Here is a 24,365-nt window from a genome sequence, read left to right as displayed (position 1 = left end):
TTGAACTCAAAGAATTACCTGTAAAATGGGAAACAAATGTTGTTAAAAGAGAAGATGACGTTGGTCCAAATAACACCTTTTGGTCTGAACTTGCCATCAGGATAGACAGGTTTTCTGGTATGATAGAAATGGAGGACTCAATGGGAGGCCTAAGTCTGATAAGCAGTCAAGGGTTGGAGTACACACACACAGTATCTAACGCTTTAGCAACCACCCTGTCGGAGTGTGGCATTCCGACGGTACGGAACATAAGGGATAGGAGCTGAAGGAAATCATCTTGCCCATCGAGACTGTGCAACACACCACAGGATCTTGACTCATCGTAGGCATCAGCTATAATTTCCCGCCCACTCCCTGTATCCTTTCATTCCCCCAAGAGCCTAAAAACATGCCTGTCCTTGCAAAGTTCCTTACAACCCTCTTCGGTAATGAATTCCAGATCATCACACTCCTTTGAGTGAAGATATTTTTCCTCATATCTTGGAATGATACCCCTCCCTTCCTGGGATTGCCTTCAATGTCGATACTGTTCACTTTACTCAAGTGACAAGTGCTTTTCACAAGACTTCCCCATTTTTTATTCTTAATAACATAGGACCATAGCAGAGGTTAGGCCATTCAGCCCATCATATCTGCTCAGCCATCCAATCATGGCTGATAACGTTTCTCAACCTCCATTCTCCTGCTATCTCCCCCTGACCCTTCACCCCCTTGATACTCAGGAACCTATCCATCTCAGTCTTAAATATACTCAATGATCTGACCCCCACATCCTTCTGTGGCAGTGAATCCCATGGATTCCCCACTCTCTGGCTGAAGAAGCTTCACTTTATCTCCATTCTAAAAGGTATTCCCTTTAGTCTAATCCTGTGCCGTCAGCTCTTAGTCTCTCCTACCAACATCTACTCTGTCCAGGCCATTCGGTATTCCCTAAGTTTGAATTAGATCCACCCCCCACTTCTGAACTCCAATGAGTATAAACTCAGTGTGCTCAAACGTTCCTCATTCCCTTGGAAATAAAAACCAACTTTTCATTTCCAACTAAGCTTAGATGTTGGCTTTTTGTGATTCATGCAAAAAGGCTCCAAATCCCAGCTTTTTATAGTCACTCTCCATTTAACTAATATTCAGCGCTTCTATTCTTCCTGCCAATGTGCATATAAAGCCTTGTAGTTTTCCACAAGATATTCCATTGGCCCGATATTTTGCCCATTCACGTAAAATATCCAGGTCCCTTAGTAGAGAGCTTGGGTCATCCTCCCTAATTACCTTCCCACCTAGTTTTGAGTCATCCACAAACTTGGTGATAGGACCCATCGTACTTCCATCATACGAGTTATTATTGTCGATTGTAAATACTTGTGGCCCCAAAACCCACCTCTTCACAAAGTTACAGCTCTCCTGAAAATGCTCCTCCACTTACCCCAACCCATTGTTCTATCCATGCTGGGACGCTACCTCTGACACCATAGGCTCTTCTGTTATTAACCCCGAGTGCAGTACCTTGTAAGTGTGGTTTGGAAATGTGTTACTCGGGGGCAGGCTCAGTGGGTTAGCACTGCCGCTTCACAGCACCAGGGACCTAGGTTCGGTTCCAGCCTCGGGTGACTGTCTGTGTGGAGTTTGCACATTCTCCCCGTGTCTGCGTGGGTTTCCTCCCACAGTCCAAAGGTGTACAGGTTAGGGTGGATTGGCCATGCTATGTTGTCTAAAGTAGAGTGGTGCTGGAAAAGCGCAGCATCCGAAATGGTGATTTTCCTTCTCCTCGGATGCTGCCTGACCTGCTGTGCTTTTCCAGTACCACTCTAATCTAGACACTGATTTCCTGTATCTGCAGTCCTCACTTATGCTCGTTAAATTGCCCCATAGTACCCAGGGATGTGCAGGTTAGGGTGGATGGGCCATGCTAAATTGTCCCATAGTGTCCAGGGATGTGTAGGTTAGGATGGAATGGCCATGCTAAATTGTCCCACAGTGTCCAGGGGTTTGTGGGGTAGGATGAATTGGCCATGCTGAATTGTCCCATAATGTTCAGGGATGTGCAGGTTAGGGTGGATTGGCCGTGCTATATTGTCCCAAAGTGTCCAGGGATACACAGGTTAGCGTGGGTTGGCCATGCTATATTGTCCCATAGTGTCCAGGGATGTGCAGGTTCGGGTGGATTGGCCATGCTAAATTGTCCCATGGTATCCAGGGATGTGCAGATTAGGGTGGATTGGTCATGCTAAATTGTCCTATAGAGTTCAGGGATGTGCAGGTTAGGGTGGATTGGCCATGCTAAATTGTCCCATAGTGCCCAGGAATGTGCAGGTTAGAGTGGATTGGCTATGCTGCATTGTCCGTTAGTGTCCAGGGATGTGCAGGTTTGGGTGGATTAGCCATGCTAAATTGTCCCATAGTGTCCAGGGATGCACAGGTTAGGATGGATTAGCCATGCTATATTGTCCCATTGTGTCCAGGGATACACAGGTTAGCGTGGGTTGGCCATGCTATATTGTCCCATAGTGTCCAGGGATGTGCAGGTTAGGGTGGATTGACCATGCTAAATTGTCCCATAGAGTTCAGGGATGCGCAGGTTAGGGTGGATTGGCCATGCTAAATTGCCCCATAGCGTCCAGGGATGCACAGGTTAGGATGGATTTGCCATGCTATATTGTCCCATAGTGTCCAGGGATGTGCAGGTTAGGGTGGATTGGCCATGCTAAATTATCCCGTAGTGTCCAGGGATGCGCAGGTTAGGTGCATTGGTCAGGGGTAAATATCAGGTAGGGGAATGGATCGGAGTCGGTTACTCTTCAGATGGTCGGTATGGACTTGTTGGGTGAAGTGCCTATTTCCACACTGTTGGGATTCTATGATTCTACTGCTCCTCCTGTGGCGATTCTGCTTGTTATCTCTTCCAAGGGCTACAATAAATCTGTTAGGCATGATTTTCCTTCATGAATCTGTTTGGTCATATTATCCATTTCCACTGCAGTTATATGCTTTATGATAGACTGTTGCATTCTCCCAGTGACAGGTATGAAGCTAACTGGCCTACAGTTAACTTTTAATAACGGTGCATTACATCAGCAGTTCTCCAATTTCCGGAAGCAAAGGATGATGGAAGATTACTGTCAGTTTATCCACTAACTCTATCGCCACTTCCTTTAATATCTGAGAAACATTCCATCCAGTGAACTTATCGGTCTTTAGTTATTGTTATTGTATTTATTTATCTCCTGCTTTAGCCCATTAATTATTTTGGAACGTTATTGTGGCCTTTAGTATTTAGACTGATGTAAATTTTGAATTAACCCTCTCTGCCATTTTATAATCTCCCCGGCCTCATTTTTTCAGGGACTTATATTCATTTTGGATTCCGTTTTCTTTTCTTTGGATATTTTAAGAAGCACTTACTATCAATTTTTATGTTACTTTTGAGTTTACTGTCATTGTTTACCTTCTCATAGATTACGTTTTAGCCTAGTTTTGCCTATTTTTAAAACAATCCCTGTCTTCTAGTTTGCTAATCATGGCTGTATTTTTTTTTATTTAATACTCTCCTTACCTTCCTTGTTTAACCCTGGCTGGTTTGTCCCCTTCCTGGAATCCTTCGTGACTCGGCTTTTTGTTTTTTGCTTTTCATCCTGAACAATCATAGAACCACAGAATCACTACAGTGTGGAAACAGGCCATTTGGCCCAACAAGTCCACACTGACCCTCTGAGGAGTATCCCACCCAGATCCATTCCCCACCCTTTCACTCTACATTTCCCTTGATCTAATCTACACATCCCTGGGCACTATGGGACATTTTGTTTGGCCGATCCACCCTAACCTGCACATCCCTGGACACTATGGGACAATTTAGCATGGCCAGTCCACCCTAACCTACACATCCCTGGACACTATGGGACAATTTAATATGGCCAGTCCACCCTAACCTACACATCCCTGAACATTATGGGACAATTTACCATGGCCAGTCCACCCTAACCTACACATCCCTGGACACTATGGGACAATTTACCATGGCCAGTCCACCCTAACCTACACATCCCTGGACACTATGGGACAATTTAATATGGCCAGTCCACCCTAACCTACACATCCCTGAACATTATGGGACAACTTACCATGGCCAGTCCACCCTAACCTGCACATCCCTGGACACTATGTGGCAATTTAGCATGGCCAATTCACCCTAACCTACACATCCGTGGACACTATGGGACAATTTAGTATGGCCAATCCACTCTAACCTGCACATCCCTGGACACTATGGGACAGTTTACCATGGCCAGTCCACCCCAATCCACACACCTTTGGACTGTGGGTGAAACCAGAACACCCGGAGGAAACCTATGCAGACACAGGAAGAATGCGCAAACTCAACACAGAGAGTCGCCTGAGGCTGGAATCGAACCTGTGTCCCTGACGCCGTGAGGCAGCAGTGCTAACCACTGAGCCACTATGCCACCTCTTTTGTTAGACAGCAGCCATTGTTCCTCAGCCATCTTTTCTGCTAACCTCCTTCCCTCGTCCACTCCAGCCAACTCTTCCCCTGTCCCGACATAACTAACTTGATTTAAGTTTGGCCCAGTTGGTCCCGAATCCAGTTCCTCCCTCTCAAAATGAATGCTACATTCCACCATGTCATGGGCATTATTCCCTCGTGGATCATTTGCTATGAGATCATTTATTAAACTTGCCTCATTACACATTACCAGATCCAAGGGCACCTGATTCATGTTTGGGTCCATTATATTTTGTTCGAGGAAAGTGTCCCGCATACAGTCTGACTTTTTCCAAGTGCCAGGTTTATTTCTCTAATCTACATGAAGATTGAAGTCACCAACAACACACGCACTGCCTTTTTTTTTACATACCTTCATTCTTTCCCAACTTATTTTCTGTTCTACAGTATTAACACTGTTAATCCCACCGATGTCCTCTCCCCCCTTGCAATTTTTCACTTCTGCACCTATGGATTCTACGCAGTCCAATCCAAGATTATTTCTCGTCCTTATCCCATCTTGTATGAACAAAACTGCTCCTCTAGCCTTTCCATCCTGCCTGCCTTTTGGAAAAGTCACACCCCTTTCAACATCCCAGTTTTGATCTCATTGTAAACATGTCTCTGTAGTGGTTAGAAGATCATTCCCATGAAACCTCTATTTATGCCAATAATTCATTTATTTTGTTCTGAATACTACGCGCGTTCAAGTAAACAGCCATTATTTTTGCCTTTTAACCATATTCCCTCTTGCCTCCTGTTTTTTATATGCTTCATATGTTTTCATACGACACACTCCGTCCCTGCTGCCTCACTCTGGGTGTCACTATCTAAATAGTGGCCTGGAAATGCTGCCATATACTTTTGCTTTGAAAGCTAACAGTTCCTTTCTTCTCTCCCCTCTCACCCTCCACTTAGTTTAAAACTTTCTCTCGACAGCAGCACGACTCCATCAAGTCGCCCAGGACACAGGTCCCAGCACGGTTCAAGTGAAGCCCGTCCCATTCGAACAGTTTCGCTCTCCCCTAGCCATGTGCCAATGCCCCATTTCCCCCCTGCGCCACACGCTTAACTCCTTGATATTCTTTACCTGACACCAGTTTACCTGGAGTAATCCACCCGGGGGTGGATTTCTGCTTTGTTAGTTTAACCCATAACTGTTCAAAATCCTTCATTAGAACTTCCTTTCTAACCGTCTCGAAGTTGAAAATTCATCAGCGTGTTGCCTTTTATCCCAACTTGATACTTCTTCAGATAATCCCACTAAATTCCCCTTTCATAAAACCATGTTCACCGTGCTTGATTATTTTCTGACTAACAACCCTAATAAAGGCTTCCAGCAATTACCCTGAAGACTTTCCATCTCCTTTCTTCCTTGAGTAAGAATAGTCCACTTGAATTCATCCTGGAGCTAAGGTATTTTGAGAGATAAGTTCACCATATACACTTATTTTCTGACGCTGCAGATCATCGGGTCCTGTGCCTGAGTGAACCACAGCAATCATATTTCTAACTTTTCCCTGGTGACTGTGGCTTGTCAGTTTTTTTTCAGAGCTGTGGATAGACTTTGAAGTCTACTGAGATTTCTCAGTGCCAAATAACAATATTTTCCAGCTCTCTTTACCTGACCGCTACAGCGAGCACTTGTAAACGTGCAATTATTATAAATTTTCTGTTTCAAGAGTGCATTTTACGACCAAAACATTCATATCCATTTCAATCCCTTGGATGTATTGCTAGAAATCAACACTCTAAACTCAACCCTTCGACGCAGAATGGCAGAGTTTCCTCTGTATAGTACATGTACAGTAACAGGTAGGTTTATTCTGCAAATCTATTGATAACATTATGCTGACAGAGCTGGGTATGGAACAAAAGGTGGAAATACTTTGAAGGTAAAACTGGCTTGATGTGTCCGATAAAGTCTTAAACATCCCTTCACCAACCATTGTGTCCAGCACGATGAACATATTTGGATCAAGTGTCCGTAATGGGAATTGTTCATGAGGATTAAACCTCTAAATCTCCCATTGTGCCTTTACCTCGAATGAGGGACTGGAGTTGTGGCTGGGAGATGCCGTGTTTACTGTTAGGTTCATCCCATACAGGATTTCTCATCAAATACCAGTCCGAAAATAATTCCCATCGTCCCAACTGCTGACTACACTTCAATCAGGGCTTCACACAACATATTTTTACTTTGCTGAGATGTACGTCAATATGCATTGGAGACAGCTGACTCATCTGAGGAATCAGAAACCAACTCCGCAAACTACATATATGGTGTGATACTTGGGCTGTGTATGTTTGAAGAAAGAGTGATTCTATCTGTATCACTGGTGATTGGAGATATCAAATTATTGTCCTTTTCCAAGTCATTTCATTTCTATATGCACAGGGTGAAAGGTTACTGGAGCACCCACTGAACTCTTCACCATGCTAATTAGAGTCATAGTCATAAGAGATGTATAACATGGAGACAGATTCTTTGGTCTGACTCATCCATGCCAACCAGATATCCTAACCTAATCTAGTCCCATTTGCCAGCACTTGGCCCATATCCCTGCTTACCTTCCTGTTCACAGACCTATTTAGATGCCTTTTAAATGTTGTCATTGTACCAGCCTCCACCACTTCCTGTAACAGCTCATTCCATACACGTACCACCCTCTGTGTGACAAGTTGCCCCTTAGGTCCCTTTTTAATTTTTCCCCTCTCACCCTAAACCTATGCCCTCTAGTTCTGGACTCCCCCACCCCAGGGAAAAGACCTTGTCTATTTACCTTACCCATGCCCCCTCATGATTTTGCAAACCTCTATAAGGTCACCCCTCAGCCTCCGATGCTCCAGGGAAAACAGCCCCAGCCTGTTCAGCCTCTCCCTGTAGCTCAAACCCTCCAACCCTGGCAACATCCTTGTAAATCTTTTCTGAACCCTTTCAAGTTTCACAATGTCCTTCCAATCAGAAGGAGAGCAGAATTGCACGCATTATTCCAAAAGTGGCCTAACCAATGTCCTGTACAGCCTTACCTCCCAACTCAATACTCTGACCAATAAAGGAAAGCATACCAAATGCCTTCTTCACTATCCTATCTACAATTGTGGCTAATTTCCACCCCCCAGTTAGAACCCTGTAGTTTCCAATCTTGAAACTTCCACACAGAAAACAGGACTGACAGTTCAGTACAACACTCAGGGAGTGCTGAATTGCAGAAGTACTGGGTTAAGACAGACAATTTACACCCTCTATGAAAATAAAATCCTGTCGCACTGTTCCAGTGAAGAGTTTGGGGATATTACTGCGGACCTAGCCAAGACCCACTCTTCAATCCATGTCACAAAGCATTGAAGACTCTACTATTTAACCACTGCACTTGCAACGCCACAACAGGAACTGCACTTTTGAACACTGCGTCTCCTTCTGGTTTGTCGGCAGAGGGACAAAGTGCGGGCCAGGATGCCACAAAACGGTGCCCAACCACCGGGACCTCAGCTTGGCACCCTCACCTGGAAAGGAGGCTGGGTGGGAGAGGTGGTGAGGGGGAGGGCACAGAAATTTGGAGCCCTGGGGTGGGGGTGGGTAGGGGATAGGTTTGTCCCAGGTGGTGGAGGAAGGCAGGGAGGGGCAAGAAGGTGTGTGTGGGTGGGTGGGCAGGTGGCGCGTACAGCTGAGCTGCCCCATTCCTCTGCAGCCAACGCCCTCCGGTGTGGTGGGCACAGTCCCTGAGGGTGGCGTTGGGTGTGGGAACAGGAGCTGAGGGTAATTGCAGCGAAGCTTTTGCGTTTCTCCCTTTGTAAAACATGCATCAGGGCAATGGAAGGGGAGAGGGTCTCTCTCTGTGTAACTGATAGAGCCCCCCACCCATCCCAGCCAATCCCCGGTCAATAGTAACTTCTTACCAAGTACATGCAGGGTGATAGTCTTCGATGCTTGATCCCCTACTTCGGGGATCATGGCAACGGTGTAGACCCCACTGTCTGAGCTTGTCACTGACTTCAACAGCAGAGATCCATTGGGTGTGAGAATCTCAGCCCTGGATGCATATTCATTGCTGACAGAAGGAGATGAACCGATCCACAGACCAACACTCTTGCTCATGAATTCCCAGTTCCCACTCCTCACGGCAGCGGACGGCTTCACTGTGAAGTTGGCGGTGTCTCCGGCGGTCACGTTAATCGAACTCTCCGCCGTGATCACAAAAGTCTGGGGCTCGACTGAAAGGAGAGAAACAGAGAGAAGCCGGTCAGCAGAGGGGCTGAGTGTGGGAGCAGCAGAAACCCGTCCCCCCCTCCTCCCAGCCGAGAGGGGTGGGTCACAGCAGCGACAGGAGCAGGGAGATGCTCACCCGCGGGCAGCAGCAGACAGGCAGCGAGCACGGTAATGGTCAGTAACATGTTGGCTCCGCTCAGAGAACCTCACACCGCTCCCTCATCCACTCACTGACTGATCCGCTCTTCCTGGTGTACCACAACACAACAGCGCTCTCTCACTGGGACTGTAACGCTGATTGGAGACTGACAGGGTGCAGTTCCCTCTGACAGTCACTGTAACATTCACTGGGACTGTAACGCCGATTGGAGACTGACAGGGTGCAGTTCCCTCTGACAGTCACTGTAACAGTCACTGGGACTGTAACGCAGATTGGAGACTGACAGAGTTCAGTTCCCTCTGACAGTCACTGTAACAGTCACTGGGACTGTAACGCCGATTGGAGACTGACAGGGTGCAGTTCCATCTGACAGTCACTGTAACCATTCACTGGCAATGCAATGAACTGGCCTGCGAGGCCAAGGTAAATCAAAGCTCTTTGGTTTTGATTTGGAGATGCTGGTGTTGGGCTGGAGTGGACAAATTTTTAAGTCTTGCCACACCAGGTTATAGTCCAATGGGTTTATTTGAAATCACTAGCTTTTGGCACCTGCACCTTTGTCAGGTCCTGGCAAATTCCCCCTCATCTGTCGAAGGAGAAGCAATCTGAAGCCGATGACTTCAATTCAACCTGTTGGCTTGTAACCTGGTGTCACGTGAGGTCATGCCTTGATCTTTGGAAGCTGTGCTGACCAATCCTTCAGCTCCCTTTACCATCAGCACAGATTACCTGAAGGCATTGAAGATAGGGCACAGAGGGGCCGGTGTGTGCATTAAGTGTCAGGAGAAGCGCATTGTCAAAGTGAAACAGAAACTGGTCCTTTGGGAGCACCCCATTGAGGGTAAAAACCTGGTCGTCGGGTGTGAGGTACTCTCTGTCTCATTGTACTTGATACCTGTCTGGCCCATCCCCCCGAGACTGTGCTGTTTCAGATACCTGAACCATCCCCCATTTCATCTGAATGTGTAAGATGGACAGGGTCTGGAGGGTCTCCATGTACAAAGCTCTGGATAAGGGGGGAATGAACATCCCCAACGCCTCCCTCAGCCTGATGGCCACTTTGTGTGCGGCCACATCAAGCTGTGTGTAGATTCTTGCTACGCCAACACCAAGTGTCACTGCGTACTGAGCTCCTACCTGTCCCTGGGGTTGTGAAGGGTGGGATTGGACACATTGCTGCTCCAAGTGGTTGGACCATTCCGTATCACCTATCCCTCGTGGAGAAACTTGCAAAGAGAAACCCACCTCTGACCACCAGTCCATCAGGAAGTGGTCAGCACATAGCGTCCTCGAGACCCTGAGGGACAGGGAGAGGCCAGATCCTGTCCTGTGGTTCCCTGAGCAACATCATTCGGCAGAACGCCTCATCACCAGAACTTTCCAACAAGCACCAAGGCATCGCTTGGCTGGTGGGGAGAAGGGCACTGCCCGTGTGACCTCACGCTGCCCTCCAAGTGGCGGTGGGGCTTAGAGACTGTCACACATCTCCTTAGTAAAGGCAGTCTGGAGGAAGTTATAGTGGGTTTGTGCTGAGGCTCGTCCTGAGCAGCTCTGTGACGTGGGACTCTGTGTGCTATACGGTCTGTTTCCAGGGACACGCACAGTGTCGACTGTGTCTGAAGGACCATCAACTTAGTGAGAGACACTCTTTAGCCTGCCCAAAGCTTGCTGGTCTTCCAGAACATGGAGTTGGCCCTGACCAACTGTTGCGGACTAGCACATTCCGAGATTCAGGACTCTGTGCTGAGGGATGCATTAAAGCTTGGGGCAATTGCCACCAAGGGGCAGTGGGGAAAGACCACTGTCTGAGGTCTTTCTGCTGAAGTTGAGTGGAGGTCTGTTCAGTTACCAGCCCCTCCCGGTGCCTCAAATGTATACAGATATAGTCTTGTAAAGATAGGAGAGGCCTTTGGATTGAGAGAGAATCCAATGTTTCCTTAATATGCTACTGTACAGAATCAAACTGCAGTTGGGGATATGTGTATGTAATATATATATATAGTTAAAGACATTTTTTATGAATACAGCACATTTTGAAAAAATTAAATAAATGTTAGAGTGCTGTTCCCTGCACCTCGGTGCGCTTCCACATTGGATTCCCTGGCCAACGTCAAAGTGTCCCTCTACAGGAATGCCGGATACTCAGTAGCTGCGGGAAGTGTGAGGAAGGGGGGAACTGCAGATGCTGGTGGTCAGAGCCGAGGGCGCGGTACTGGAAAAGCACAGCAGGTCAGGAAACATCCGAGGAGCAGGAGAACCAACATCCCGGGCAGAGGGCCGTCATCAGGAGGTGGCCGGGCTGATGGAGTCATGGGCGGTATGACAGCCGTCCCTCCGGCCCAGCTGGGAGGAGGCAATGTCACCATCTCCGATGTTAAGGAAGTGGAGGGTGGGTGCATCCTTCAAAAACGCCCCCCTCAGACTTGGTAACATGTAAGCCCCCCCTCTTCAGCTGTACATAGTGATTAGATTAGATTACTTACAGTGTGGAAACAGGCCCTTCGGCCCAACAAGTCCATGCTGACCTGCCGAAGCACGACCCATCCATTCCCCTACATTTATGGCCAATTCACCTGTGAGACTGTGGGAGGAAACCGGAGCACCCGGAGGAAACCCACGCAGATACGGGGAGAACGTGCAAACACAGTCCAGACGCCTGAGTTGGGAATTGAACCCGGGTCTCTGGCGCTGTGAGGCAGCAGTGCTAACCACCGTGCCACCGTGCCGCCCACATGTGAGTGAGCGGCCTGCAGTGGGTATGGAGGGGCAGACAGCAAACTGGGCTCCAGATTCCTGATGGAAACGGTCACCAAGCTGCATGATATCTCCCAACCTCCCCCCTCCGCAGACGGTTCAAAGATAGAATTCCTGTTTGCGTCCCGCACTATCTCAGTCCAATCCACCGGCCTCAAGCCAATGCCCTTCTCTGACCGCTGCTTCCTGCTGGCCGACTCTCACTGCAGCAAGACCAGAGGGCAGGCATGGGAAGGTGGAAGCCGAACATGAAACCATTGACCCCAGAAAGCAATGAGGGTCTCAAAAGGGATTGGACAGGGTTGGAGGACTGTGAAGCCCCTCCTTGGGCCGACGTTGGGAGCGGTCAAGGGGAAGTTTCTTCTACAAAGCTGTTCAGAAGGTGAGAGAGAGAGAGATGGGCACAAGTGTCCAAACTCTAAAAAGGCATGCAGAAGGGACTCCTGGTTCGGTAATGCCACCTCAGTCTGACACCAACATATCCTTTTACTCAAGACATGAAGCACCCAGACAGTGCAGCCTCACAGTCGGCCATGACCACGATCGCAGAGGACAGCACGGAAGGGGAAAAGGCTGGACCAGCCGCTATCTCTGGATGAGCTCAACAGAGCCCTTGGCTTCTTAAAAAAGAATACAACTCCTGGAAGGGATGGCTAACCAGCTGACTTTCGTTCAGCTCTATGGGGCATGGTTGGTCAGGACCTACTCAAGGTTAATGACAGGGTGCTTCTGGTCAGGTAGCAATGTACAAATCTACGAGGAAAGGCATCATCACCTTAAATGACAGAAGGAAGAGAATACAGGAGGAAATTAGAAATGGATGACCAATCTGATTGCTGAGTGCAGATTACAAAATCCAGTCTGAGGTCATTGCGAAAAGATTAGGTCGGCTCTGGAATCGGTGAGTCACCCTGACCACACCTGTGCTGTACTGGGCAGGACAGTCTCTGTGGGACCCGCGTTCCACACGGATACGATCACCCACATAGGAGACATTCTCTGAGAGTCTCACGCTCCACACGGATACGATCACCTACATACAGGACAGTCTCTGTGGGACCCGCGTTCCACACGGATACGATCGCCCACATACAGGACAGTCTCTGAGAGTCTCGCGGTCCACATGGATATGATCGACTACATACAGGACAGTCTCTGTGGGACCCGCGTTCCACACGGATACGATCGCCCACATACAGGACAGTCTCTGAGAGTCTCGCGGTCCACATGGATATGATCGACTACATACAGGACAGTCTCTGTGGGACCCGCGTTCCACACGGATACGATCGCCCACATACAGGACAGTCTCTGAGAGTCTCGGGCTCCACACGGATACAATCGCCTACATACAGGACAGTCTCTGAGTGACCCACTCTCCACACAGCTATGATCGCCTTCATGCAGTGCATGGGGTTATGTGTCTGCCTCATCAGCCTGGACCAGAAGGTGACCTTTTACCCGATATCACACCCCTAGGTGTAGAACGTGCTCTCTAAAATGGGCTTTGGGGGAGAGAGTCTGCAATTGGATCCGACTGCTCTCCACCAACATCGTTAGTGTGGTCCGAATCAATGAGTGAGAATCAGAAAACTTCCCGATCAGATCCGGAGTCAGGCTGGGCTGCCCACTCTCTCCTGCCTTGTTGGGTGTTGTCTAGATCCCTTTGCTGAGTCCATCAGGCATGCTGCGAACCTGAGTGGATGACTATTCCAGGCAGTGGGGGCCTGCAGGTTAAGGCCTTCCTGTACATGGATGACATCACTGGTTTCTGCTTGGATCCACTGTCAGTGCACAGACCCATGGGAATCTGTGACCAGAGTTGAGAGTGTGTTGCTGGAAAAGCACAGCAGGTCAGGCAGCACCCCAAACTGGCCTCAGGAGCCAAGGGGGAATAAAGGCAAGGGAGAGGCCATGTTCTTTGGGAACTGGTCCAACTGATCCTTTATCCCCTTCACTGTCAGGATGGATTACCTGAAGGTGCTGGGAATCCCGTTCGGAGGGCCTGAAGAAACTTGGGAGGAGCTTATGACCAAGATGAGGCAGAAACAGTGCTTTTGGGAGGTCTGCTCCCTCTCCATTGCGGGTAAAAACCTGGCCATCAGATGTGAGGGGCTCTCTCTGTTGTTGTATGTGGCGCAGGACAGGCCTGTTCCCAGAACCTGCACCGTTACCATCTTCCACTTCATCGGGAGGTCTAAGATGGACAGGGTTTGTAGGGACTCCATGTACAAAGATCTGGATAAGCGGGGGAATGAATTTCCCCACCACCACCACCACCCTCGCCCTGATGGCCACCTTTGTGTGTGGCTGTATCAAGCAGTGCATAGACCCTCAGTACGCAAACGCCCAGTGTCACTGTGTACTGAGGTTCGACCTGTCCAAGGGCTTGCGAAGGATGGGATTGGCCTTGTTGCTGTGGAACACTCCAAGTAATCGTCCCTTGTGGAAAATTTTGTGAAAGACTACCCTTTGACCACCACTCTGTTAGGAAGTGGTCTGCACGTGGCGTCCTCGAGATCCTGAGGGAAAAGCAGAGGCCGGGTCCTGTCACGTGGTTTCCTGAGCAGGCTGTCAAAGTCATTGGGCAGAACGCCTCATCACCAGAACTTTCCAACAGGCACAGGCCCTTGGACAGTGGCTAGTGGTGGGAAGGGCACCACCTATGAGATCCTTCCCAGTTGGTCTGTGTCTCACCTCAAAGTGGCTGCGGGGATTAGAGACTGTCACACATCTCCTACTGGAATGTGCCTCTGCTCAAGGAAGTCTGGAGGAAGATGCTGTGCTTTGTATTGAGTTTCGTCCCGAGAAGCTCCATGAAGTGGGACTGTGTGCTGTACGGTCTGTTCCCCAGGAGTCAGATATTACGAGGGGGCATAGTTTTAAATTAAGGGGCGGTAGGTATAGGACTGATGTTCGGGGTAGATTCTTTACTCATCGAGTCGTGAGTTCATGGAATGCCCTGCCAGTAGCAGTGGTGGACTCTCCCTCTTTATGGGCATTTAAACGGGCATTGGATAGGCATATGGAGGATAGTGGGCTAGTGTAGGTTAGGTGGGCTTGGATTGGCGCAACGTCGAGGGCCAAAGGGCCTGTACTGCGCTGTATTGTACTATGTTCTATGATGCCCTCTGTGACAAGCATTGACTGTGTCTGGAGGACCATCAACTCAGTGGGACCCTGACCGGGCGTTGCAGATTGGCACATTCCAAAGTCCGAGACTAGGTGCTGGGGGATGCGCTAAAGGTTGGGGCAGCTACTGCCAAGGGGCAATGGGGAAAGACCACTGTTTATGATCCGTCTGCAAAAGTACAGTGGCATCCATTCAGCTATCAGAATGTCTCGTTGCCTCAATGTATGTAAATAGTGTCCTGCGTGAGAAAGAAATGTCTTTGGTTTTTTCCCAAACGTAGGCAATATCAGATCCAACGATTATATTCTCGATTTGAAATCATTGCACTGAACTGCTTTATAACTGTGTATTTACATCCAAATTTCTTTATGAATTTATCTTTGCAATAAAAAAACAAATCAAGAGTGTTGTTTCCTTTGAATGAGTCACTGGGATTTGGAAGTGCCAGCTTTGAATTGGGGAGGACAAAATTAAAAATCAGAGCTGAAAATGTGTTGCTAGAAAAGCGCAGCAGGTCAGGCAGTATCCAAGGAGCAGGAGAATCGACGTTTCGGGCATGAGCCCTTCTTCAGGCTCATGCCCGAAACGTCGACTCTCCTGCTCCTTGGATGCTGGCTGACCTGCTGCGCTTTTCCAGCAACACATTTTCAGCTCTGATCTCCAGCATCTGCAGTCCTCACTTTCTCCCAAAATTAAAAAAATCACACAACCCCCAGGTTACAGTCCAACAGGTTTATTTGGAAGCGCTAACGTTTGGAACGCCGCACCTTCTTCAGGTGGTTGTGGAGGTCCTGTAATGCTGACTCGACACCTTGGGAGTACTGTTCCCTCTGACAGTCAGGGCAATTGTTCATTGGGACTGTGATGCTTATTACAGGCACAATGTTGCTCCCTTTGACAATCAGCATTTTCCTTCATTACAGCTTTCAGCTGGTTGGAGACAGAGTTCTGTTCTGTTCTGTTACCCGCTTAGAGAGTAGTTAACACGTCGGTCTGGAGTCGTGTGTAGGCAGATTTGCTTCCCTTAAAGACATCAGTGGACCAGACATTAAGTTGGAATAGGGTTTGATCTTATTCCATCTATCCAAAATTCTGTAACAACTTTGCCATAATAGTGAGTTCTGTAATAATCTCAGAGCTCCTACCTTTTCTCCTCATTGTGGGCTGACAGGATCAGTGGATTTGAGGGGGAGGGAGAAAGCATGGGTGAGTGATCAGATCTGGGTCCCTCCATCAGCACTGATGGGATGGTTGACATCTTTGGTTTTGACTGTTTTGGTTTGGAGCATGGCATGACTTGAGTGCCGACTGAACTCGCTCCGACTTTGGAGTGTCACCAGGTGGAAGCAGGAGGCCGTTCAGCCCCTTGAACTGGCCCTGCTATCTCATTAGATCATGGTTGGTTTCAGGGTTCCTTCAAATCCATCTTCATTCTGACCCCGGTAACCTTTATCCCACTTTGCTCAACGATGACTTATCCAATTCTGCCCTAGAAATAGTCCAAAACTCTGCTTTTACCAAATAAAAACTGAAAGAACGTGGACAGTGGAAATAGGACACAAAAACTGAAATTACTGAGGAGGCTCAGCAGGTCTGGCAGCATTTACGTTTCAGGTTCAGTGACCCTTCCTCAGAACCGATGGCCAGGAAATAGCAAGGAAAATGTTGCTCTTTGTGCAGAGGATAGGGTAGGGGTAAGGAGTCAATGATAGGTGGAAAGATAGAGCCCAAAGAGAGAGAGAGAGAGAGAATAACAGTTGGACAGACAAAGGAGTGGATAACAATCAGTCTAGGTGAACAAACGGCCACGCTTTCATCACCGATTCCGGAAGAGAATTCCAAGAACTCATCGTCTTTTTTGATTCAATAAAACTAGGCCTAATCTCTGTTTTAAATGCGTGGTCCCCAAGATTTAAGCAGTGATCTCTACTCCTCAGCTTTTAGATGCTAATATCACTTCTCTCATTCAAACATTTCCGAATCACTAAGTAAGCACCTTTTTCTTTGTTTTCTGATATAGGGTCATAAAATGCACAGCACAGACCTTTTGGTACATTTCATCCATGCCGATCAGATATCCAAAAATTATCCTAGTCCCACTTACCAGCACCCGGCCCATATCCCTCCAAACCCTTCCTATTCGTATACCCATCCAGATGCCTTTTAAATGCTGTCATTGTACCCAGCCTCCACCACTGGCAGCTCGTTCCACACACGCACCACCCTCTGTGTGAAAAAGTTGCCCCATAGGTCCCTTTTATATCTTTCCCCTCTCAACCTAAACCTATGCCCTCTTGTTCTGGACTCCCCCACCCCAGGGACAAGACTTTATCTATTTATCCTATCCATGCCCCTCATGATTTTACAAACCTCTATAAGGTCACCCCTCAACCTCCCCAACACTCCAGGGAAAAAAGCCCCAGCCTCTCTCTATAGCTCAAACTCTTCAACCTGGACAACACCTTTGTAACTATTTTCTGAATCCTTTCACGTTTCACAATGTCCTTCCTATACCTTCCCCACTTCAGCTCTCGTTTTGTAATTATGCTTTAACTAAAATGACTTCCAGTTTTAAACAGAGAGACCCAACTTGAAACATTAACTTGTCTGTTCTGCCACAGAAGTATGTCTGAAACTATCAGAGAGGTGTGGGGAAAAGGTTGTGAGCAAAGGTTTGTGGCGAAAAAGCAGAGAAGTGGACTTGAGGATTATTACACCCGATATGTTGAGTTCTCCACCTCCTGACGCTGCCTGGCTTGCTGTGTCCATCCAGCCTCCCACGTGACCATTGAGGATTATTAAAACAGCAGAAAGTGAGGACTGCAGATGTTGGAGATCAGAGTGTGGTGCTGGTAAAGCACAGCAGGTCAGGCAGCATCTGAGGAGTCAAAGTTTCGGGCATAAGCCCTTCATCAGGATTATGAAAGCAGCTATGATCTAATTGATTGGCACAGCAGATCTGATGGGCTGAATGACTTAATTAGATTAGATTAGACTTACAGTGTGGAAACAGGCCCTTCGGCCCAACAAGTCCACACCGACCCGCTGAAGCGCAACCCACCCATACCCCTACATTTACCCCTTACCTAATTGGCAATTTAGCACGGCCAATTCACCTGACCTGCACATCTTTGGACTGTGGGAGGAAACCCACGCAGACTCGGGGAGAACGTGCAAACTCCACACAGTCAGTCGCCCGAGGCGGGAATTGAACCCGGGTCTCAGGCGCTGTGAGACAGCAGTGCTAACCACTGTGCCACCGTGCCACCCACAATTCTGCTCATTTGTCTTACCGTCAGTGCCAGATGTTGCTTTGGCATCCTGATCAATAGAGTCTCTTCGAAGCCCAAAGTTGACTGATTGGAATTAACAATGGCAATGGATTGGAAGTGAGGTGCATCAGCTGTTCCACTTTTCAGTGGAGCGTTGAAAAGCAAACCTGCTGTTCAGAAATGACCCTCTGTGGAGGCAAACCGAGGCGAGCCACGGATCCAGATTTTGCGTGATATTGAGAGACAAATTTGGGAAAGTAACCAGCAGTAACTGGACATTTGGATGCTCATTGGAGATGCCCAACAATCAAGTATTTCTGTGTTGCTTTCAGTGGAGCAACAGTGCCGCACACAGGCAGAAGGGTGTTACTACAGGACGACCCCATGTTCTGGCCTCCTGTCACCAGGCTTCCTCTGTTTGTCAGAGCTCACATCCCATCCCAGCCCAGGGTGGGATGCAGACATTTTGACTCCTTTCTTTCAGGTGCACATTGTTTGCTGATACATGCATCTGTGGCCCTACTGCTAATCCCCCCAAAAAAGTGACAATGTTCCGTGGCAGAGAGACAGGAGCCATGAGGAGGAGGAGGGAATGTTTGGGGAGTACAGACAAGGGGATTGGGAGAAGGTGAGAGTTGGGAGTCTGGTGGGAGGAGAGGAAAAAATGCAGAGTGGGAAGAGAGGAGAGGTCCCCTCTTGCAACACATTCCATCCTTTTCCTGAAACACTCTCCCAGCTCCCTGTTCCCCATACCCTCAATTCTTGGCCCCTTTAGAGTCCCATCAACTCTAGTCCTGACCCACACCCTCTCTAAACATGTCCTCCTAGTCCCACTTCAATCTAAACCCGATCCCACCCATCCTGAACTCTGCCCTATTGCATCCTACTCCAATCCCAATTCATATCCCGTCTCCAGCCCCAAACTTCTCCCCTAGTCCCGGTCTCTTTGCTTATACTAATCCCTTTCTCCCCAATCTCTTCCATTCCAAGATTCCAATTCAATCCCAATCTCCTGCTCATACTGATTCCCCAATCTCAACAATCTTTCCCAAATCTCAAAGACTTCCCCCCAAAATCCCAATCTCTTCTCTCCAAATCCTTATCCCCCAATCCCATCACCATTCCAATATCAATCACTCACCTAATCCTGATCCTCCCAAACTGTTCCCCAATTCTGATCCCTTCTCCCAATCCCCCTCAATTCCAATCACCCTGCAAAGGAATCCCTCATTGTCCCAATAATTTCTCCAAAACTGCATTTCCCCCAAGCCTGATCCATTCCACCTCATTGCAATATCCCCACAATCCCAATCACATCAATCCCAGTTCTTTGCTCCAATCCCAATCACCCATTCCCACTATCTTGATTATCCCCAAATCCAAACCCTCACAGTCCAATTCCCAATCACAATTCCCAATTTCAGTCCCTTCCCACCCAGTCCTGCTCCTCATTCAATCCTGATCCTTTCATTTATCCTAATCCTGATCCCTTTAAATGCTGATCCTTGCCTGCAATCCTGACCACTCAAAACCCAATCTTCCCCACCCTCGATCATCCCTAATTTCAATCTCTTCCTTTAATTTCGATCCCCACAAATCCTAAACTCCCCACATTCTGATCAATCCCAGTCTCAATCCCTTCCCAGTCTCGATTCCCCCAACTTCCAACATCTTCCAACCTGATATTCTTGAAATCTCAATGCCCATTCCCCCAATCCCAATCTCCCCATCCCAATTCGATTCTCCTCTACGAATCCCAATAATTCCTCAATTCCTCATACCCTCTCTCTCAAGTCCTGAAGGTGCTTCCTCCCCTGGATTCCACCCCACTACTAACCCCACACCTTGAAGTCCTGACCCCAACCCTCCTTGACTCCTAACACTTCCAATCCTGACACACCCGGAAACACGACCCCCAAAGTCCCAAGCCCCCTGTTCCTTATCCCACCCATCCTGAACCTTGCCCAACTACAAATGACTCCAATTCCCAATCACCCTGATCCCACACCTCTGCAGCCCAAAACTCCCCCTAAATTCCTATCCTATGCCCCGGTCTCTGCCATCTGTATCCTCCTATTCCCTTACCCCACCCTGACCTTTCTGCCAATCTTGATTCCCCCTTTCCCAATAACTTCCCCATCCTCCATTTCAATCTCTTTCCCCTTTAAATGCGCGCGCTTGTTTCAGCCTGGCACATAGTGCGCAGGCGCTGCAGTCGGCAAACTTGACAAGGGTCCGTGTGCGCCTGGTTCACCCTCCCAGAGAGCGGCGATGCCTGCGTCACTGATAGAGACCTTTCCCAATCGCTGGGGCTTGTGGGAGTAGTGGCCGCCATTGCTTCTGTTGTGGCGTTTGTCATCATCAAATCTGGAAGTCGATCGACACTTTCTGCTCCCATCTTTTCCTTTCCTAAAAATATATTTCATTCGTAAATTATGTCGAAGTGCATTACATAGCGTTGCACTTTATTATTGACAGACATTGTGTTTACGCTGAGACTCAGCTGATTAACAGGGATTGGGTTAAACGTGTTCAAAATCAGTGCAGCATTTCTACCGACAGACACCTTCACCATCTACCGTTTCTGTTCTGGGCGCTGTTACAATCACACAAGGACAGCTTCTCACCTTTATCTGCTCATAGGGGTACAGGAAGTATCCACATTGATTGGTTAGGATTTGGGATGGAGTGCCTGTTGGTCCAGTTAGAACATTGAACATAGAACATTATAGCGCAGTACAGGCCCTTCAGCCCTTGACGTTATGAAACCAATCTGCAGACCATCTAACCTACACTATTCCATTTTCATTCATATGTTTATCCAATGACAATTGAATGCCCTTAAAGTTGGCGAGTCTACTACTGTTGAAGGCCCGGCGTTCCACACCCCTACTACCCTTTGAGTAAAGAAACTACCTCTGACATCTGCCTTGTATCTATCACCCCTCAATTTAAAGCTTTGTCCCCTTGTGCTAGTCACCGCCATCCGAGGAAAAAGGCTCTCACTGTCCACCTGATCTAATCCTCTGATTATCTTATATGTCTCAATTAACTCATCTCTCAACTTTCTTCTCTCGAATGAAAACAGCCTCAAGTCACTTAGCTTTTCCACATAAGACCTTCCCTTCATACCAGGCAACATCCTAGTAAATCTCCTCTGAACCCTTTACAACACTCCCACATCCTTCCTATAATGTGGTGACCAGAACTGTACACAACACTCTAAGTGCCACCACACAATAGTTTTATACAGCTGCAACATAACCTCATGGCTCTGAAACTCAATCCCTCTACCAATAAAAGCTAAAACACCATGTGCCTTCTTAACAACCCTATCAACCTGGGTGGCAACTTTCAGGGATCCAAGATCTCTGCTCATCTACACTACCAAGAATTTTACCATTAGCCCAATACTTTGCATTCCTGTTACTCCTTCCAAAGTGAATCACCTCACATCTTTCCACATTCAACTCCATTTGCCACCTCTCGGCCCAGATCTGCAGCTTATCTGTGTCCCTCTGTAACCTGCAATATCCTTCGACACTACCCACAACTTCACAGACCGTAGCATCATCTGCAAATTTACTAACTCATCCTTCTACACCCTCATCCAGGTCATTTATAGAAATGACAAACAGCAGTGACCCCAAATCTTGTGGCACACCACTTGTAACTGAACTCTAGGATGAACATTCCCCATCAACCACCACCCTCTGTCTTCTTACAGCTAACCAATTTCTTATCAAAACTGTTAAATCACCCTCTGTATTTTGTGCAACGCCCTACCATGGGGAACCTTATAAAATGCCTTACTAAAATCCATACCCACCACATCAACCACTTTGCTCTCAACCACCAATTTGGTCACCTTCTCAAAGAACTCAGTAAGATTTGTGAGGCATGATCTATTCTTCACAAAACCGTGTTGACTATCCAGAATACATAAACTATAAATTTGTTAAAGGAATAAACTTATTCCTTTCTGGATGATTATAAATCCTATGTCTAATAACATTTTTCAGCACTTTACCCACAACTGAAGTAAGGCTCACTGGTCTATAATTACCAAGGTTGTCTCTATCCCCCTTCTTGAACAAGGGGACAACATTTGCCATCTTCCAATCTTCTGGTACTATTCCTGTAGACAATGATGACATGAAGACAAAAGCCAAAGGCTCTGCAATCTCCTTCCTGGCTTCCCAGAGAAGCCTAGGATAAACCCCATCCGGTGCAGGGGAACTTATGTATTTCACACTGTCCAGAATTGATAACACCTCCTCCTTGTGAACCTCAATCCCATCGAATCTAGTAGCCTGCATTTCAGCATTCTCCTTGACAACACTGTCTTTTTCCAGTGTGAAGACAGATGAAAGATATTTATTTAGTGATTCTCTATCTCCTTACACTCGTTGTTACAGTTTGAAGAAAACAGGAACAGGAGATGGCCATTCAGCCCTTTGACCCTTTATTATGTCAATGGCTGATCTCATCTCAGCCTCAACTCAACTTTCCTGCCCTCTCCCCATAACCCTTTGCCTGTTAGCAATTAAAAATCTATCTATCACCTCCTTAAAGTTAGTCATGTCCCAGCAGCCCCCACCCCCACCCCCCTCCCCCCCACTCTCTGGGGTAGTCAATTCCCCAGTAACTTCTCTTCATCTCTGTTTCAAATCTGCCATCGCTTTAGCCTCAAAGTATGACCTCTAGAGAGAATGGGGAAACATCCTCTCTATATCTACTTTCTCAGCCCCCTAATATACATTAATAAGATTGCCATTGATTTATTTTAACTCCAGATAATATAGGCCAAAACTGCTCAATGTCTCCTCATGAGGCAAACCCCTCATTTGTGGATGTAATCTAGTGAACCTCCTTTGTACTGTCTGCCATAGCAGCTTTCAAAAGACAATTGGGTACACACTTGGGAAAAAAAAATGTATAGTAGGGGTGTGGGGTAACAAATTCATCCTGGATTTCCTCAGATTGCAACATTGGCTTGCCAGCAACACAATGACATCTTTGTTCACTAATAATATTCCTTGTGGAAAAATGCTAATGTGAGCAGCAAGGCAATGTTGGAATTGTACACTGGCTGATTGGGAAATTATATCTGAGTAATGTTTTATGTGGCATTGTGGAAAAGTTGAAGACAAGAAAAAAAGGACGACAGATGCTGAAAATCAGAAAAAAAGAATAGAAAGTGCTATATAAACTCCGCAGGTCTGGCAACATCTGTGGAGAGAAAGCAGAGTTGATGTTTCGATACAGTGAAGAAGGATCACTGGACACAAAGTGTTAACTCTGCTTACTTTCCACTAATGCTGTCAGACCTACTAAGTTGTTTCAGCAACATGTGCTGTTGCTTCTGAAAAGCTGAAAGGCTGTTTATGAATTCAAGATGCAAGATCTCTCTGCTCATCTACACAATCAAGAATTTTACCATTAGCCCAGTACTTTGCATTCCTGTTACTCCTTCCAAAGTGAATCACCTCACACCTTTCCACATTAAACTCTATTTGCCACCTCTCGGCCCAGCTCCGCAGATTATCTGTGCCCCTCTGTAACCTGCAACACCCTTCGACACTACCCTCAACTTCAGCGACCGCGAAGTTGGAAATGCAATTTGAGATTTCAAAACATTGTAGGCTGCGCCAATTTGAGACAAAAGTGGATTGGATACAAGTTGGTGCTGCCTCCCTTGTCTGGAACACGGCACACCCAACCATTTCTCTGGAATTTCTCATCTGATCTTGTCACTGGAGACTAATTACAGGTTCCTGCAGCATACAGTTTCAACTTTTCCAGGGCTCTTATGGTGTGGCAGTAAGTGCAACACCCACATTCAATGTCCAAAGAAATGAGCCTGATTGACTTGTCAGCAGATAAGGAAGATTTCAGAAATGATTGAGACTATGTGCATGAGGAGATTTGGATATAAGTTTGGGAAAGTAACATTGAGAGCAATGATCAGCAGTGATCTATGTCAATGGCAGAGCAGGTTTGATGGTCTATGTCTGTTCCATGTTGAGTTAGGAAAGGGTGGGACAGCATAGGGATTGCAACATAAGAATGACAAGAATAAGTCAGGATGCTTGGATCATAGCCAATGTTGATGCATGGTCGGGGATATGTGCAACAGAGCTTCGGATGAACTCAAGCTCATTAAGGGTTAATTATGCAAGACAGAAGAGGCACTTTGACCCATCAGGTCTATCCTAACAAAAAGACAGTATCACCTTACACCAGTCCCACTTTCCCACACTACTTCCATAACGTTGAAAAAGTTTCAACATTTCAAGTACTCATCTTCTTAAAGGTTGTGAGATTTCCCACCTCAA

At 47.3% G+C, this 24,365-nt stretch overlaps 1 protein-coding gene across 3 annotated transcripts in view; it reads right to left on the bottom strand.

The window, feature by feature from the left end:
* Positions 1 to 9,124, bottom strand: part of LOC132833879 (carcinoembryonic antigen-related cell adhesion molecule 5-like) — a 79,996-nt gene extending 70,872 nt beyond the window's left edge. The window contains exons 1-2 of one of the 3 annotated variants that reach the window (XM_060852529.1): positions 8,845 to 9,124; positions 8,399 to 8,713 (exon numbers count right to left, since the gene is read on the bottom strand). In XM_060852529.1, the coding sequence (XP_060708512.1) occupies positions 8,399 to 8,713; positions 8,845 to 8,893 (364 nt within the window). In that variant the 5' untranslated portion in view covers positions 8,894 to 9,124. The remainder of the gene's footprint in view (positions 1 to 8,398; positions 8,714 to 8,844) is intronic. The other 2 variants (XM_060852528.1, XM_060852530.1) reach the window with 2 other exon arrangements.
* Positions 9,125 to 24,365: the final 15,241 nt, after the last annotated feature.

This window comes from Hemiscyllium ocellatum, chromosome 38 (genome assembly GCF_020745735.1).
Source record: "Hemiscyllium ocellatum isolate sHemOce1 chromosome 38, sHemOce1.pat.X.cur, whole genome shotgun sequence".
NCBI classification, from domain to species: domain Eukaryota; kingdom Metazoa; phylum Chordata; class Chondrichthyes; order Orectolobiformes; family Hemiscylliidae; genus Hemiscyllium; species Hemiscyllium ocellatum.
This window is presented reverse-complemented; position numbering and strand designations above follow the sequence as displayed.